Genomic DNA, 15,309 nt, shown 5'->3' on the forward strand with positions numbered 1-15,309 from the left:
TGTTCGACACATGAGATTTTTTTTAATAAATGTTGATTAAAACCACTTTACAAATTATTCGTCTCTTTCTATACGTGAATAGTGTTCAGTTTTTGTACCTATATTGAGAACAATTTTGTTTACAAATACATTACGATAACAACAATGTTCTGTAACTCATAGATGATCTAATTAATCCAAGATTATACAATGTTTACTCTATATAAATACCACACCATCAAAATCAAAGCAACTCATTCAGAAATGTCCCACCAGGAGGCTATAGACCATACCTTGAGGTTACCTTGAGGTGCTTCCGGGGCTTAGTGTCCCCGCGGCCCGGTCGTCGACCAGGCCTCCTGGTTGCTGGACTGACTATCCATTAACACCTGGAACAAATGTAATTCCATATATCTGTACCATAATAGTGAACAATAGTTTCACAACCCTGCCACCAGGGGGGGGGGCAGGTTTGGGGGGCAAAATGCGCTACACTCTACCAAACAAATAAATATTTAACAACATTGCCACAAAATTCAACAAAGCTTATTAGTGAACAAAATACAATGATTTTACCTAGAGTATACCTGGAGAGGGTTTCGAGAGGTCTACTCCCCCTGAAACCCCCACTCTCTGTGCTAGTGTTCTGGGGATCAATGCCCCCTCCCCCCACAACCCGCCATTCCTACCCCCCCCCCCCCCCCACAGTGGTCTGCTATCTCTAACCCAGGTCTCCTGGTTGGTGGTCTGGTCAACCAGGCTGTTGGATACAGCAGCTCGCAGCCGGACGTATGAATCATCACAGCCTGGTTGATCCCTTGGACAGAGAGAGAAGAGAAAGAGAGAAAGAAGAAAGAGAAATAAGAAAGAGAAAGAATGAAGAGAGAAAGAATGAAGAGAGAAAGAATGAAGAGAGAAAGAATGAAGAGAGAAAGAATGAAGAGAGAAAGAATGAAGAGAGAAAGAATGAAGAGAGAAATTATTTTCCTAGGTGACTTCAACTTGCCTAGTCTCAGGTGGAAAATAGCAAACAATAATATTATACCAGGAAATCTAACAGGACCTAACCAACCACAGATTAGAGAACTACTTAGATTCTGTGACAAATTTTCACTCAATCAGCAGATATCGGAGCCAACGAGAAATGAAAATATTCTAGATCTGGTCTTTACGAACAATGAAGACATTATCAGAGACATTACGATATCAGATACCACATACTCAGATCACAAACTCATTGAAGTGCAAACGACCATCAATACTCAGAATAGACCTAAAACGTTGATAAAGCGAGAGGGGCTATTCAGTAAATTCAATTTTAATAATAAAAGGATAGACTGGGAGATAATAAACAGGGAACTTACAAACATTCCATGGGGAACTGTTCTAAATAATACAAGTCCTACAGAAGGAATAGAAAAACTTACTTCAGAAGCGTATCAAGTCTGTCTGAAACATGTTCCTTTGAGGAAAGCCAGAAAGAGATCTAACGTAGAAAGAGAACGCAGACGACACTATAAACGCAGGAAAAAAATAACGGAACTGCTTATGCAGACACGAATTTCCCGTCAAAGAAGGAATAATTTAAATAGGGAGATTGAAGAAATCGAGCGGAAATTGAAACACTCATATGAAACTGAAGAAAGGCAGTTAGAACAGAAAGCAATTCAGGAAATAAAGAAAAATCCAAAATATTTCTTCTCATATGCGAAATCAAAAGCAAAAACCACTGCCAGTATTGGACCTATTCGTACAAGTGAAGGTTCATACACGGAGGATGACAAAGAAATTAGTGAAATCCTAAAAAAGCAGTATGAGGACATGTTTAGCACTCCAATAAACAACATGAAGGTGGAAGATCCAGACATTTTCTTTATGCGGGATATTCAAACCCCGGTAAATATAACTGATATAAACACGAGCGCACTAAATTTTGAAAAAGAAATTGAAAACATGCCCATGCACTCGGCCCCAGGTCCAGACTCATGGAATTCAATATTTATAAAGAAATGCAAAGTGCCGGTAGCACAGGCACTCAGTATAGTGTGGAGGAAGAGCTTGGACACGGGGGAGATACCAGATGCACTTAAAGTAGCAGACATAGCCCCTCTACACAAGGGAGGGAGCAAAGCATTGGCAAAAAATTATAGACCAGTTGCACTAACATCGCACATCATAAAAGTATTTGAGAGAGTGATTAGGAGTCAGGTCACCAATTTCATGGAGACCAATGACCTTCATAACCCAGGCCAACATGGATTTCGAGCGGGAAGATCGTGCCTCTCACAGCTACTTGAGCACTACGACAAAGTCACTGAGGCATTAGAAGAGAAACAGAATGCTGATGTGATATACACGGACTTCGCAAAGGCCTTCGATAAATGTGACCATGGCGTGATAGCACACAAAATGAAGTCAATGGGAATAACCGGTAAAGTAGGACGCTGGATACTCAGTTTTCTGTCAAACAGGACTCAGCGAGTAACTGTCAACCATATAAAATCTAGTCCAAGTGCAGTGAAAAGCTCTGTACCTCAGGGTACAGTCCTTGCACCACTGCTTTTCCTTATTCTCATATCAGATATAGACAAAAATACAAGTCACAGCTTCGTATCATCCTTTGCAGATGACACAAAAATCAGTATGAAAATTACCTCGGCTGAGGACATTGAAAAACTTCAAGCTGATATTAATAAAGTTTTCGACTGGGCATCAGAAAATAACATGATGTTTAACAGTGATAAATTCCAGGTACTCAGGTACGGTAAAAATGAGGACCTTAAACATAATACAGAGTACAAAACACAATCAAATGTACCCATAGTAGGAAAACAGCATGTAAAGGATTTGGGAATAATAATGTCGGACGACCTAACGTTTAAGGAGCATAACCAAGCAAATATTGCGACAGCCAGAAAAATGATAGGATGGATTACGAGAACTTTCAAATCCAGGGATCCCATCACAATGGTTGTACTCTTCAAGGCACTTGTGTTGTCCCGTCTTGAGTACTGCTCAGTACTCACTTCCCCCTTCAAAGCAGGAGAGATTGCTGAAATAGAGGGAATACAGAGAACATATACGGCACGCATAGACGCAATAAAGCACCTAAATTATTGGGATCGTCTCAAAGCCCTCCAAATGTACTCACTAGAAAGAAGACGAGAGAGATATCAAATAATATACACCTGGAAGATACTGGAGGGTCAAGTACCAAATCTACACAGTAAAATAACAACGTACTGGAGTGAACGACATGGAAGAAAATGTAGAATAGAACCAATGAAGAGCAGAGGTGCCATAGGCACAATCAGAGAACACTGTATAAACATCAGAGGTCCGCGGTTGTTCAACGTCCTCCCAGCAAGCATAAGAAATATTGCCGGAACAACAGTGGACATTTTCAAGAGGAAACTAGATTTATTCCTCCAAGGAGTGCCGGACCAACCGGGCTGTGGTGGGTATGTGGGCCTGCGGGCCGCTCCAAGCAACAGCCTGGTGGACCAAACTCTCACAAGTCGAGCCTGGCCTCGGGCCGGGCTTGGGGAGTAGAAGAACTCCCAGAACCCCATCAACCAGGTATCAACCAGGTAAAGAATGAAGAGAGAAAGAATGAAGAGAGAAAGAATGAAGAGAGAAAGAAAGAAGAGAGAGGGAGGGGAAAAGAGACAGAGAGAGAAGTGTGAGTGTGTGTGTGAGAGTGTGTGAGTGTGTGAGTGTGTGTGTGTGTGAGTGAGTGTGAGTGAGTGAGAGTGTGTGTGTGTGTGTGTGTGTGTGTGTGTGTGTGTGTGTGTGTGTGTGTGTGTGTGTGTGTACTCACCTATATGTACTCACCTATATGTGCTTGCAGGATCGAGCATTGACTCTTGGATCCCGCCTTTCTAGCTATCGGTTGTTTACAGCAATGACTCCTGTCCCATTTCCCTATCATACCTAGTTTTAAAAGTATGAATAGTATTTGCTTCCACAACCTGTTCCCCAAGTGCATTCCATTTTTCTACTACTCTCACGCTAAAAGAAAACTTCCTAACATCTCTGTGACTCATCTGAGTTTCCAGTTTCCACCCATGTCCCCTCGTTCTGTTATTATTACGTGTGAACATTTGATCTATTTCCACTTTGTCAATTCCCCTGAGTATTTTATATGTCCCTATCATATCTCCTCTCTCCCTTCTTTTCTCTAGTGTCGTAAGGTTCAGTTCCTTCAGCCGCTCTTCATATCCCATCCCTCGTAGCTCTGGGACAAGCCTCGTCGCAAACCTCTGAACCTTCTCCAGTTTCTTTATGTGTTTCTTCAGGTGGGGGCTCCATGATGGCGCGGCATACTCTAAGACGGGTCTCACGTAGGCAGTGTAAAGCGCCCTAAAAGCTTCCTCATTTAGGTTTCTGAATGAAGTTCTAATTTTCGCCAGTGTAGAGTACGCTGCTGTCGTTATCCTATTTATATGTGCCTCAGGAGTTAGATTGGGCGTCACATCCACTCCCAGGTCTCTTTCTCGAATCGTTACAGGTAGGCTGTTCCCCTTCATTGTGTACTGTCCCTTTGGTCTCCTGTCACCTGATCCCATTTCCATAACTTTACATTTACTGGTGTTAAACTCCAGTAGCCATTTCTCTGACCATCTCTGCAGCCTGTGTAAGTCCTCTTGGAGGATCCTACAATCCTCGTCTGTCACAACTCTTCTCATTAATTTTGCGTCATCTGCAAACATTGACATGTATGATTCCACTCCTGTAAACATATCATTTACGTAAATTAGAAAGAGGATTGGTCCCAGCACCGATCCTTGAGGTACTCCACTTGTTACTGTTCGCCAGTCCGACTTTTCGCCCCTTACCATTACCCTCTGGCTCCTTCCTGTTAGGTAGTTCTTCACCCATACTAGGGCCTTTCCGCTTACTCCTGCCTGCCTCTCAAGTTTGTATAGCAGTCTCATGTGCGGTACCGTATCAAAGGCCTTTTGACAGTCAAGAAATATGCAGTCTGCCCAGCCTTCTCTGTCCTGCCTTATCCTTGTTACTTTATCATAGAATTCTAAAAGGTTTGTTAGGCATGATTTCCCTGTCCAGAACCCATGTTGGTGCTTGTTTACAAACCCAATGCTCTCCAGGTGCTCAACAAGTCTTAGCCTAATTATTCTTTCAAGTATTTTGCAGGGGACGCTTGTCAGTGATACGGGTCTGTAGTTAAGTGCCTCCTCCCTATCACCCTTTTTGAAAATCGGTACGACATTGTGTGTGTGTGTGTGTGTGTGTGTACGTGTACTCACCTAGTTGTACTCACCTAGTTGTGTTTGCGGGGGTTGAGCTTTGGCTCTTTGGTCCCGCCTCTCAACCGTCAATCAACAGGTGTACAGGTTCCTGAGCCTATTGGGCTCTATCATATCTACACTTGAAACTGTGTATGGAGTCAGCCTCCACCACATTGCTTCCTAATGCATTCCATTTGTCAACCACTCTGACACTAAAAAAGTTCTTTCTAATATCTCTGTGGCTCATTTGGGCACTCAGTTTCCACCTGTGTCCCCTTGTGCGTGTGCCCCTTGTGTTAAATAGCCTATCTTTATCAACCTTGTCGATTCCCTTGAGAATCTTGAATGTGGTGATGATGTCCCTCCTAACTCTTCTGTCTTCCAACGAAGTGAGGTTCAATTCCCGTAGTCTCTCCTCGCAGCTCATACCTCTCAGCTCGGGTACTAGTCTGGTGGCAAACCTTTGAACCTTTTCCAGTTTAGTCTTATGCTTGACTAGATATGGACTCCATGCTGGAGCCGCATACTCCAGGATTGGTCTGACATATGTGGTATATAATGTTTTGAAAGATTCCTTACACTAGTTTCTAAAGGCCGTTCTTATGTTAGCCAACCTGGCATATGCTGCTGATGTTATCGTCTTGATATGAGCTTCAGGGGACAGGTCTGGCGTGATATCAACCCCCAGGTCTTTCTCTCTCTCTCTGACTCTTGAAGTATTTCATCTCCCAAGTGATACCTTGTATCTGGTCTCCTGCTTCCTACCCCTATCTTCATTACATTACATTTGCTTGGATTAAACTCTAACATCCATTTGTTCGACCATTCCTGCAGCTTGTCCAGGTCTTCTTGAAGCCTCAAGCTGTCCTCCTGTGTCTTAATCCTTCTCATAATTTTGGCGTCGTCAGCAAACATTGAGAGGAATGAGTCTATACCCTCTGGGAGATCATTTACGTATATCAGAAACAGGATAGGTCCAAGCACAGAGCCCTGTGGGACTCCACTGGTGACTTCACGCCAGTCTGAGGTCTCACCCCTCACTATAACTCTGCTTCCTATTGTTTAGGTACTCCCTTATCCACTGGAGCACCTTACCAGCTACTCCTGCCTGTTTCTCCAGCTTATGTACCAGCCTCTTATGCGGTACTGTGTCAAAGGCTTTCCGACAGTCCAAAAAAATGCAGTCCGCCCACCCTTCTCTTTCTTAATCTTTGTCACCTGATCATAGAATTCTATCAAGCCTGTAAGGCAAGCTTTACCCTCCCTGAACCCATGTTGATGGGTTGTCACGAAGTCTCTTCTCTCCAGATGTGTGTGTGTGTGTGTGTGGTGTGTGTGTGTGTGTGTGTGTGTGTGTGTGTGTGTGTGTGTGTGTGTGTGTGTGTGTGTGTGTGTGTGTGTGTGTAGCAGCACGAGGCCTAGAGGGTCCTCACAGCCTACTGGAATGTTCCTGGAACACCTCTTCCTCTTCCTGTCTCCCCATTCCTTTCTTCTAAAATTAAGTCACAACTCACAAAACTCTATTAATGTTCCACACAGCCAGACGATACAAAGGCTTCACAACCCTGTCAGTCCTGGAGACGTCTCGTGAAGGCTGGGTTATGACAACCTGTCACTATAACAACCACTAGACAACTAGACAACAACTTGAGAACACGGTTCAAGAGTCCGTAAAGACGGGCGGGCGGGAATCAAATTGAATTTAAATTCCCAAACCGCCATAACGGTCGAGGCAGCTGACTGACTGACGCGATCTGCTTATTTAACTAGTTTTATTTTGTTGTGGGTTGTAGTTTGGGTCGCATGGTTGCAGCGAGGATTGCATTGTTGCAACAATGATTTAGTGGTGAAGAATGCCAGAGTGGTTGAGTGACGGGAAAGTGACATTTGGGGCCGTTAAAACGAGGTCATTGGCAACTTTTATAACCCCGATATTGGGCTTATCTTTCAGATGGGAATATATATATATAATGAGTACTCGTCTCTCAAGAGTAAGCCAAACCGGAGGGGACAAGCCTCTGCGCATAAATATATATATGTTAACACACACGTGAAAGGAAAATGCCGAGATCTTTTGTGTTTACAAGAATATGAAAAATTCTTGAAAAACTAATTTTTCCTGTATATCTCATCTCTCTCTCTCTCTCTCTCTCTCTCTCTCTCTCTCTCTCTCTCTCTCTCTCTCTCTCTCTCTCTCACACAGGCTCAACCACATCTCCCCCCCACCCCACCCCACCCACCCCCCCCTCCCCGCAGCATGCTGGCCGTTTGGCTAGGCTCTTTGATCAATTAAGCTATGTCTGTTAGCTCGCTGTTGGCGCCAGTGTGATAACTGCGTTCCCTGGTAGATAGATGCTCCCCTTGCCTGGTAGATAGATGCTCGCGTTCCCTGGTAGATAGATGCCCGCGTTCCCTGGTAGATAGATGCTCCCCTTGCCTGGTAGATAGATGCTCGCGTTCCCTGGTAGATAGATGCCCGCGTTCCCTGGTAGATAGATGCCCGCGTTCCCTGGTAGATAGATGCTCCCCTTGCCTGCTAGATAGATGCTCCCCTTGCCTGGTAGATAGATGCTCCCCTAACCTGGAAGATAGATGCTCGCGTTCCCTGGTAGATAGATGCTCCCCTAACCTGGAAGATAGATGCTCGCGTTCCCTGGTAGATAGATGCCCGCGTTCCCTGGTAGATAGATGCCCGCGTTCCCTGGTAGATAGATGCCCGCGTTCCCTGGTAGATAGATGCCCGCGTTCCCTGGTAGATAGATGCTCCCCTTGCCTGTTAGATAGATGCTCCCCTTGCCTGCTAGATAGATGCTCCCCTTGCCTGCTAGATAGATGCTCCCCTTGCCTGGTAGATAGATGCTCGCGTTGCCTGGTAGATAGATGCTCGCGTTCCCTGGTAGATAGATGCTCTCCTTGCCTGGTAGATAGATGCTCTCCTTGCCTGGTAGATAGATGCTCTCCTTGCCTGGTAGATAGATGCTCTCCTTGCCTGGTAGATAGATGCTCTCCTTGCCTGGTAGATAGATGCTCTCCTTGCCTGGTAGATAGATGCTCTCCTTGCCTGGTAGATAGATGCCCGCGTTCCCTGGTAGATAGATGCTCGCCTTGCCTGGTAGATAGATGCTCTCCTTGCCTGGTAGATAGATGCTCGCGTTGCCTGGTAGATAGATGCTCGCGTTGCCTGGTAGATAGATGTTCTCCTTGCCTGGTAGATAGATGCCCGCGTTCCCTGGTAGATAGATGCTCTCCTTGCCTGGTAGATAGATGCTCTCCTTGCCTGGTAGATAGATGCTCGCGTTGCCTGGTAGATAGATGCTCTCCTTGCCTGGTAGATAGATGCCCGCGTTCCCTGGTAGATAAATGCTCTCCTTGCCTGGTAGATAGATGCTCGCGTTCCCTGGTAGATAGATGCTCTCCTTGCCTGGTAGATAGATGCTCTCCTTGCCTGGTAGATAGATGCCCGCGTTCCCTGGTAGATAGATGCTCTCCTTGCCTGGTAGATAGATGCTCGCCTTGTCAGGTAGATAGATGTTCGCCTTGCTGCGTTTGTTTGATTGTTTCCTTGTATGCCTTGCTGCGTTTGTTTGATTGTTTCCTTGTATTTGCTCTTAACAACCCCCCTGTCAACTGCTTGACAAATGCCTGACCATCATAGGGTGAACAAGCAAGCATGCTGAAGCACACACCTGTTGATTGACGGTTGAGACACCTGTTGATTGATGGTTGAGAGGCGGGACCAAAGAGCCAGAGCTCAACCCCCGCAAGCACAACTAGGTGAGTACACAGGCATGAACAACGCTGTATTGCAAGTTTCCTTGAAAATCATGTTATCATGTTCTTATTTATATACAAGAAGGTACATTGGGTTTGAGAGAATACATAGCGTAGTATTTACAATCTTGTAAAGCCACTAGTACGCGCAGCGTTTCGGGCAGGTCCTTAATCTAACAGATAATTTTAAGCAGGTAAATCCTAGATCATGTATTCTATATTCTGTTCTTATCATGTTCTTATCGACACTAGCTCGATAGTTAGTGTTTCAAAGTAATGTTTCGTGTGTGGAACAGGTTTAGAATGGCCCTCAGGGGGTCTGGAACAAGTTTTAAAAGCAAGCCCAAGGTCTGGAACAAGTTCTAAAGACAATCTGAAGGTCTGGAACAAGTTCTAAAGACAATCTCAAGGTCTGGAACAAGTTCTAAAGACAATCTCAAGGTCTGGAACAAGTTCTAAAGACAATCTCAAGGTCTGGAACAAGTTCTAAAGACAATGTCAAGGTCTGGAACAAGTTCTAAAGACAAGCTCAAGGTCTGGAACAAGTTCTAAAGACAAGCTCAAGGTCTGGAACAAGTTCTAAAGACAAGCTCAAGGTCTGGAACAAGTTCTAAAGACAACAAAGGGCTTTCTTGGACCTCAGACGCAATGGGGTATGGAACTGGAAGTCCATAAGGCCCATTTTTCCACGGCACTCTGAGGGGATAGACGGCCATGCGGGTCAAGTGATAGAGGGTCGCAATGATTCATATGCCCCCCCGAGGTCGTAAATACCTTCACTTCAAGTATCGGAATTCTATACATCGTTTCCTGACGTGGAATGAATGTCTGCGCTGAGTGGCTGGCTGTTTACCTCTGCTGGTCTGCTGGGAATGGCTGCTAGCTAGGCTTGTCTGCTGGGAGTGGGGGGTAAGGCTTGCGTCTGCTGGGAATGGCTGCTAGGCTTGTCTGCTGGCAGTGGGGGGTAAGTCTTGCGTCTGCTGGGAATGGCTGCTAGGCTTGTCTGCTGGGAGTGGGGGTAAGGCTTGCGTCTGCTGGGAATGGCTGCTAGGCTTGTCTGCTGGGAGTGGGGGGTAAGGCTTGCGTCTGCTGGGAATGGCTGCTAGGCTTGTCTGCTGGCAGTGGGGGGTAAGGCTTGCGTCTGCTGGGAATGGCTGCTAGGCTTGTCTGCTGGGAGTGGTGGTAACACACACATATTACAAACAACAGCAGCAGGAGCAGCAGGAGGAGCAGCAGCAGCAGCAGCAGCAGGAGCAGCAGCAGGAGCAGCAGCAGCAGCAGCAGGAGCAGCAGCAGCAGCAAGAAACTCGACACAAAACCTAATTACTTCGAGATGCTTAAAATGGCTTTTTCTTTCAATAGTGTAACTTGACTTAACTTTGATATGGTTCCCCACTTTAGTATAGTAAAGTGTTCCATAGCCCAGGAGCTGGAGCTTGTCACTATTAAACAACAAATTATTACCTGTGGCCGATTGAAAGACCCGATTTACATCCGATTGAAAGACCAGATTACATCTAAGACCCATTGAAAGACCCGATTTACATCCGATTGAAAGTCCAGATTACATCCAAGACCCATTGAAAGACCCGATTACATCCACGACCCATTGAAAGTCCAGATTACATCCAAGACCCATTGAAAGATCCGATTACATCCACGACCCATTGAAAGTCCAGATTACATCCAAGACCCATTGAAAGACCCGATTACATCCACGACCCATTGAAAGTCCAGATTACATCCACGACCCATTGAAAGTCCAGATTACATCCACGACCCATTGAAAGTCCAGATTACATCCAAGACCCATTGAAAGACCCGATTTACACCGGATTGGAGGTTTGCCGTGTTCTCTGCTGGTGGAAGCAGGAAAAGTAGCAGGAAAAGTAGCAGCAAAAGTAGCAGCAAAAGTAGCAGCAAAAGTAGCAGCAAAAGTAGCAGGAAAAGTAGCAGGAAAAGTAGCAGGAAAAGTAGCAGCAAAAGTAGCAGGAACAGTAGCAGGAAAAGTAGCAGGAAAAGTAGCAGCAAAAGTAGCAGCAAAAGTAGCAGCAAAAGTAGCAGGAAAAGTAGCAGGAAAAGTAGCAGGAAAAGTAGCAGGAAAAGTAGCAGGAAAAGTAGCAGGAAAAGTAGCAGCAAAAGTAGCAGCAAAAGTAGCAGGAAAAGTAGCAGCAAAAGTAGCAGGAACAGTAGCCACATCAGTAGCAACCCTATACGCAACAGTAGCGCCAACAAAATCACCTCAGCAACACCACCAGGCCTAAGAGGGTTGCCAACTGAACCTTAAGAATGCGCTAAGACGGATACAATATGATACAGTAAGATACATGGAAGTTAATACAGTGAAATACAACAATGACCTCGTGGAAATGGGGGCTCCGGAAGGGGGGGGGGGGGGGGGGGGTTGGAGTGGGGGGGGGTACACACCCCTCCAAGTGGGGGGTTGAGGGGGGCAGGGGGGGGGAATAGTTACAAGCTCAAGTAAAAAAAACTAACTGACGGGAAAGAAGCTAACTTGGACTAGAACCTAACTTAAGGGTAAAAAAAAAACAGAAATGACACTGGAAGTTAACTAAGGCAAAAAAAAGCTCAATAAAAGACGAACTGGAACTTAACTAAGGGGCAAAAAAAAGCTCAATAAAAGACGAACTGGAAATTAACTAAGGCAAAAAAAAGCTCAATAAAAGACGAACTGGAAATTAACTAAGGCAAAAAAAAAGCTCAATAAAAGACGAACTGGAAATTAACTAAGGCAAAAAAAAAGCTCAATAAAAGACGAACTGGAACTTAACTAAGGGGCAAAAAAAAGCTCAATAAAAGACGAACTGGAAATTAACTAAGGCAAAAAAAAGCTCAATAAAAGACGAACTGGAAATTAACTAAGGCAAAAAAAAAGCTCAATAAAAGACGAACTGGAAATTAACTAAGGCAAAAAAAAGCTCAATAAAAGACGAACTGGAACTTAACTAAGGGGCAAAAAAAAGCTCAATAAAAGACGAACTGGAAATTAACTATGGCAAAAAAAAGCTCAATAAAAGACGAACTGGAAATTAACTAAGGCAAAAAAAAGCTCAATAAAAGACGAACTGGAAATTAACTAAGGCAAAAAAAAGCTCAATAAAAGACGAACTGGAAATTAACTAAGGGCAAAAAAAAAGCTCAATAAAAGACGAACTGGAAATTAACTAAGGCAAAAAAAACTCAATAAAAGACGAACTGGAAATTAACTAAGGCAAAAAAAACTCAATAAAAGACGAACTGGAACTTAACTAAGGGGCAAAAAAAAGCTCAATAAAAGACGAACTGGAAATTAACTAAGGCAAAAAAAAGCTCAATAAAAGACGAACTGGAAATTAACTAAGGCAAAAAAAAGCTCAATAAAAGACGAACTGGAAATTAACTAAGGCAAAAAAAAGCTCAATAAAAGACGAACTGGAAATTAACTAAGGCAAAAAAAAGCTCAATAAAAGACGAACTGGAAATTAACTAAGGGCAAAAAAAAGCTCAATAAAAGACGAACTGGAAATTAACTAAGGCAAAAAAAACTCAATAAAAGACGAACTGGAAATTAACTAAGGCAAAAAAAACTCAATAAAAGACGAACTGGAACTTAACTAAGGGGCAAAAAAAAGCTCAATAAAAGACGAACTGGAAATTAACTAAGGCAAAAAAAAGCTCAATAAAAGACGAACTGGAAATTAACTAAGGCAAAAAAAAGCTCAATAAAAGACGAACTGGAAATTAACTAAGGCAAAAAAAAAGCTCAATAAAAGACGAACTGGAAATTAACTAAGGCAAAAAAAAGCTCAATAAAAGACGAACTGGAACTTAACTAAGGGGCAAAAAAAAGCTCAATAAAAGACGAACTGGAAATTAACTAAGGCAAAAAAAAGCTCAATAAAAGACGAACTGGAAATTAACTAAGGCAAAAAAAAGCTCAATAAAAGACGAACTGGAAATTAACTAAGGCAAAAAAAAGCTCAATAAAAGACGAACTGGAAATTAACTAAGGGCAAAAAAAAGCTCAATAAAAGACGAACTGGAAATTAACTAAGGCAAAAAAAACTCAATAAAAGACGAACTGGAAATTAACTAAGGCAAAAAAAACTCAATAAAAGACGAACTGGAACTTAACTAAGGGGCAAAAAAAAGCTCAATAAAAGACGAACTGGAACTTAACTAAGGGGCAAAAAAAAGCTCAATAAAAGACGAACTTACGGATACAAATACAACAAAAACAACAAAAAGCAAGAATATTAACTGGGGGACAGACACCTTAAAGGCTTGTGCAAACAATTGCAAACAGAGAGCTTGATGGGCCGAGTCGGAGCAAGAGAAACAAGGAAAACAAGTACACGAAACCCTATCAATATTATAAAGGGGGGGGGCAGGGGGGGGGACAGGGGGGGGCAGGGGGGGCAGGGGGGGGACAGGGGGGGCAGGGGGGTGGGGGCAGGAGGGGAGTGCATGTAAATACGGAATTTCGACACGAACAAATGGAGCAAGGAAATGCGATCACCCTAAAAGGCGTGGAAATGTTCCAAAGGTGTGGAAATGTTCCAAAGGCGTGGAAATGTTCCAAAGGCGTGGAAATGTTCCAAAGGCGTGGAAATGTTCCAAAGGCGTGGAAATGTTCCAAAGGCGTGGAAATGTTCCAAAGGCGTGGAAATGTTCCAAAGGCGTGGAAATGTTCCAAAGGCGTGCAAATGTTCCAAAGGCGTGCAAATGTTCCAAAGGTGTGCAAATGTTCCAAAAGCTTTAAACTTTTCCTCACAAAACTCCGAATCAAATCATTATATAGGTGGGAATTATGAGGGGAAAGCGCCAAGCCATTACGACTATATAGCACTGGGAAGGGATCAGGATAAGGATGTGGGATGAGACAGAGGGAAAGGAATGGTGCCCAACCACTTGTGGACGGTCTGGGGGGATTGAACGCCGACCTGCATGAAGCAAGACCGTCGCTCTACCGTCCACCTCCAAGTGTTTGGGCATCATTTATACTGTATATGAGCTCTTATATATAATTTTATATTTGTTCCAAATATGGCGTTAAGTGTCTAGAGCAAATGCCTGAACAACGGCAACCTTGAGTATTGAGCTCAGGCATGCAGCATGAGGTTGAGATATTGTTAATGTTTATTACAGAAAAAAAACCTGTTGACTAACATGTGTGGTTGCAAACATCACAGTGATAGATAGCACAGATAGATTTGATAGATAGATTTGGCACGGATAAAACGATGCCAAAATCAACTTTCAGAAGTTTCCCCTAAAATCAGACTCCCATTTTTCCCTCAATTATTTGTAGCACTTCAGTGACACTGATAGAAAACGGGCGCTGGAAAACATGGTAAATTTCTCTTCGTTATTATATCAGGTAAATCTTTAAGGAAACCGATATATCTTTACTCCAGAAACAACCCTGGCCCAGAATGTTTGTGTTATCTTGAGGTTATCTTGAGATGATTTCGGGGCTTTAGTGTCCCCGCGGCCCGGTCCTCGACCAGTCCTCCACCCTCAGGAAGCAGCCCGTGACAGCTGACTAACACCCAGGTACCTATTTTACTGCTAGGTAACAGGGGCATAGGGTGAAAGAAACTCTGTCCATTGTTTCTCGCCGGCGCCTGGGATCGAACCCAGGACCACAAGTCCAGCGTGCTGTCGAGAGAGAGAGAGAGAGAGAGAGAGAGAGAGAGAGAGAGAGAGAGAGAGAGAGAGAGAGAGAGAGAGAGAGAGAGAGAGAGAGAGAGAGAGAGAGAGAGAGAGAGAGAGAGACAGAGAGAGAGAGAGACAGAGACAGAGACAGAGACAGACACTCACCTAGCCTACCAATATCACCAATACCACCCCCTTCACACCCACATCAACCAAAGAGCCAAAGCTCATCCCCCGCAAGCACAATTAGGGTGAGAACCCCCACCCCCACACACACCACCCAGTGTTCGTCCCACACTGTAAACAACACCATTATAGACTCACCATCTCTCTAACTAATAGTGATCCCGCCCCCATTAACAGTGAGCCATCAAACCCGCCATATTTGCAGTGGCCGCAGCGTGTACCGGACTATTGCGTTAAATATGGCGACAGATTAATCAAACGTAAAGCATCGTAATACTGACGCTTTCACCCTATGCCCCTGTTACCTAGCAGTAAAATAGGTACCTGGGTGTTAGTCAGCTGTCACGGGCTGCTTCCTGGGGGTGGAGGCCTGGTCGAGGACCGGGCCGCGGGGACACTAAAAGCCCCGAAATCATCTCAAGATAACTTTCTCTTCCGCGGCTGCGTCAGGTGGGACGCTAAG

The 15,309-nt window shown here is 44.2% G+C and overlaps 1 protein-coding gene across 1 annotated transcript; it reads left to right on the forward strand.

Moving 5' to 3' along the window:
- The first annotated feature begins 545 nt into the window (after positions 1 to 545).
- On the forward strand, positions 546 to 11,289 carry LOC138370300 (micronuclear linker histone polyprotein-like). The gene is made up of 4 exons (XM_069334317.1): positions 546 to 560; positions 3,570 to 3,661; positions 10,245 to 10,365; positions 10,822 to 11,289. The coding sequence occupies exons 1-4, from the start codon at positions 546 to 548 to the stop codon at positions 11,287 to 11,289; spliced, it is 696 nt and encodes a 231-aa protein (XP_069190418.1).
- Positions 11,290 to 15,309: the final 4,020 nt, after the last annotated feature.

The sequence above is a fragment of the Procambarus clarkii genome, chromosome 31 (genome assembly GCF_040958095.1).
Source record: "Procambarus clarkii isolate CNS0578487 chromosome 31, FALCON_Pclarkii_2.0, whole genome shotgun sequence".
NCBI lineage: Eukaryota > Metazoa > Arthropoda > Malacostraca > Decapoda > Cambaridae > Procambarus > Procambarus clarkii.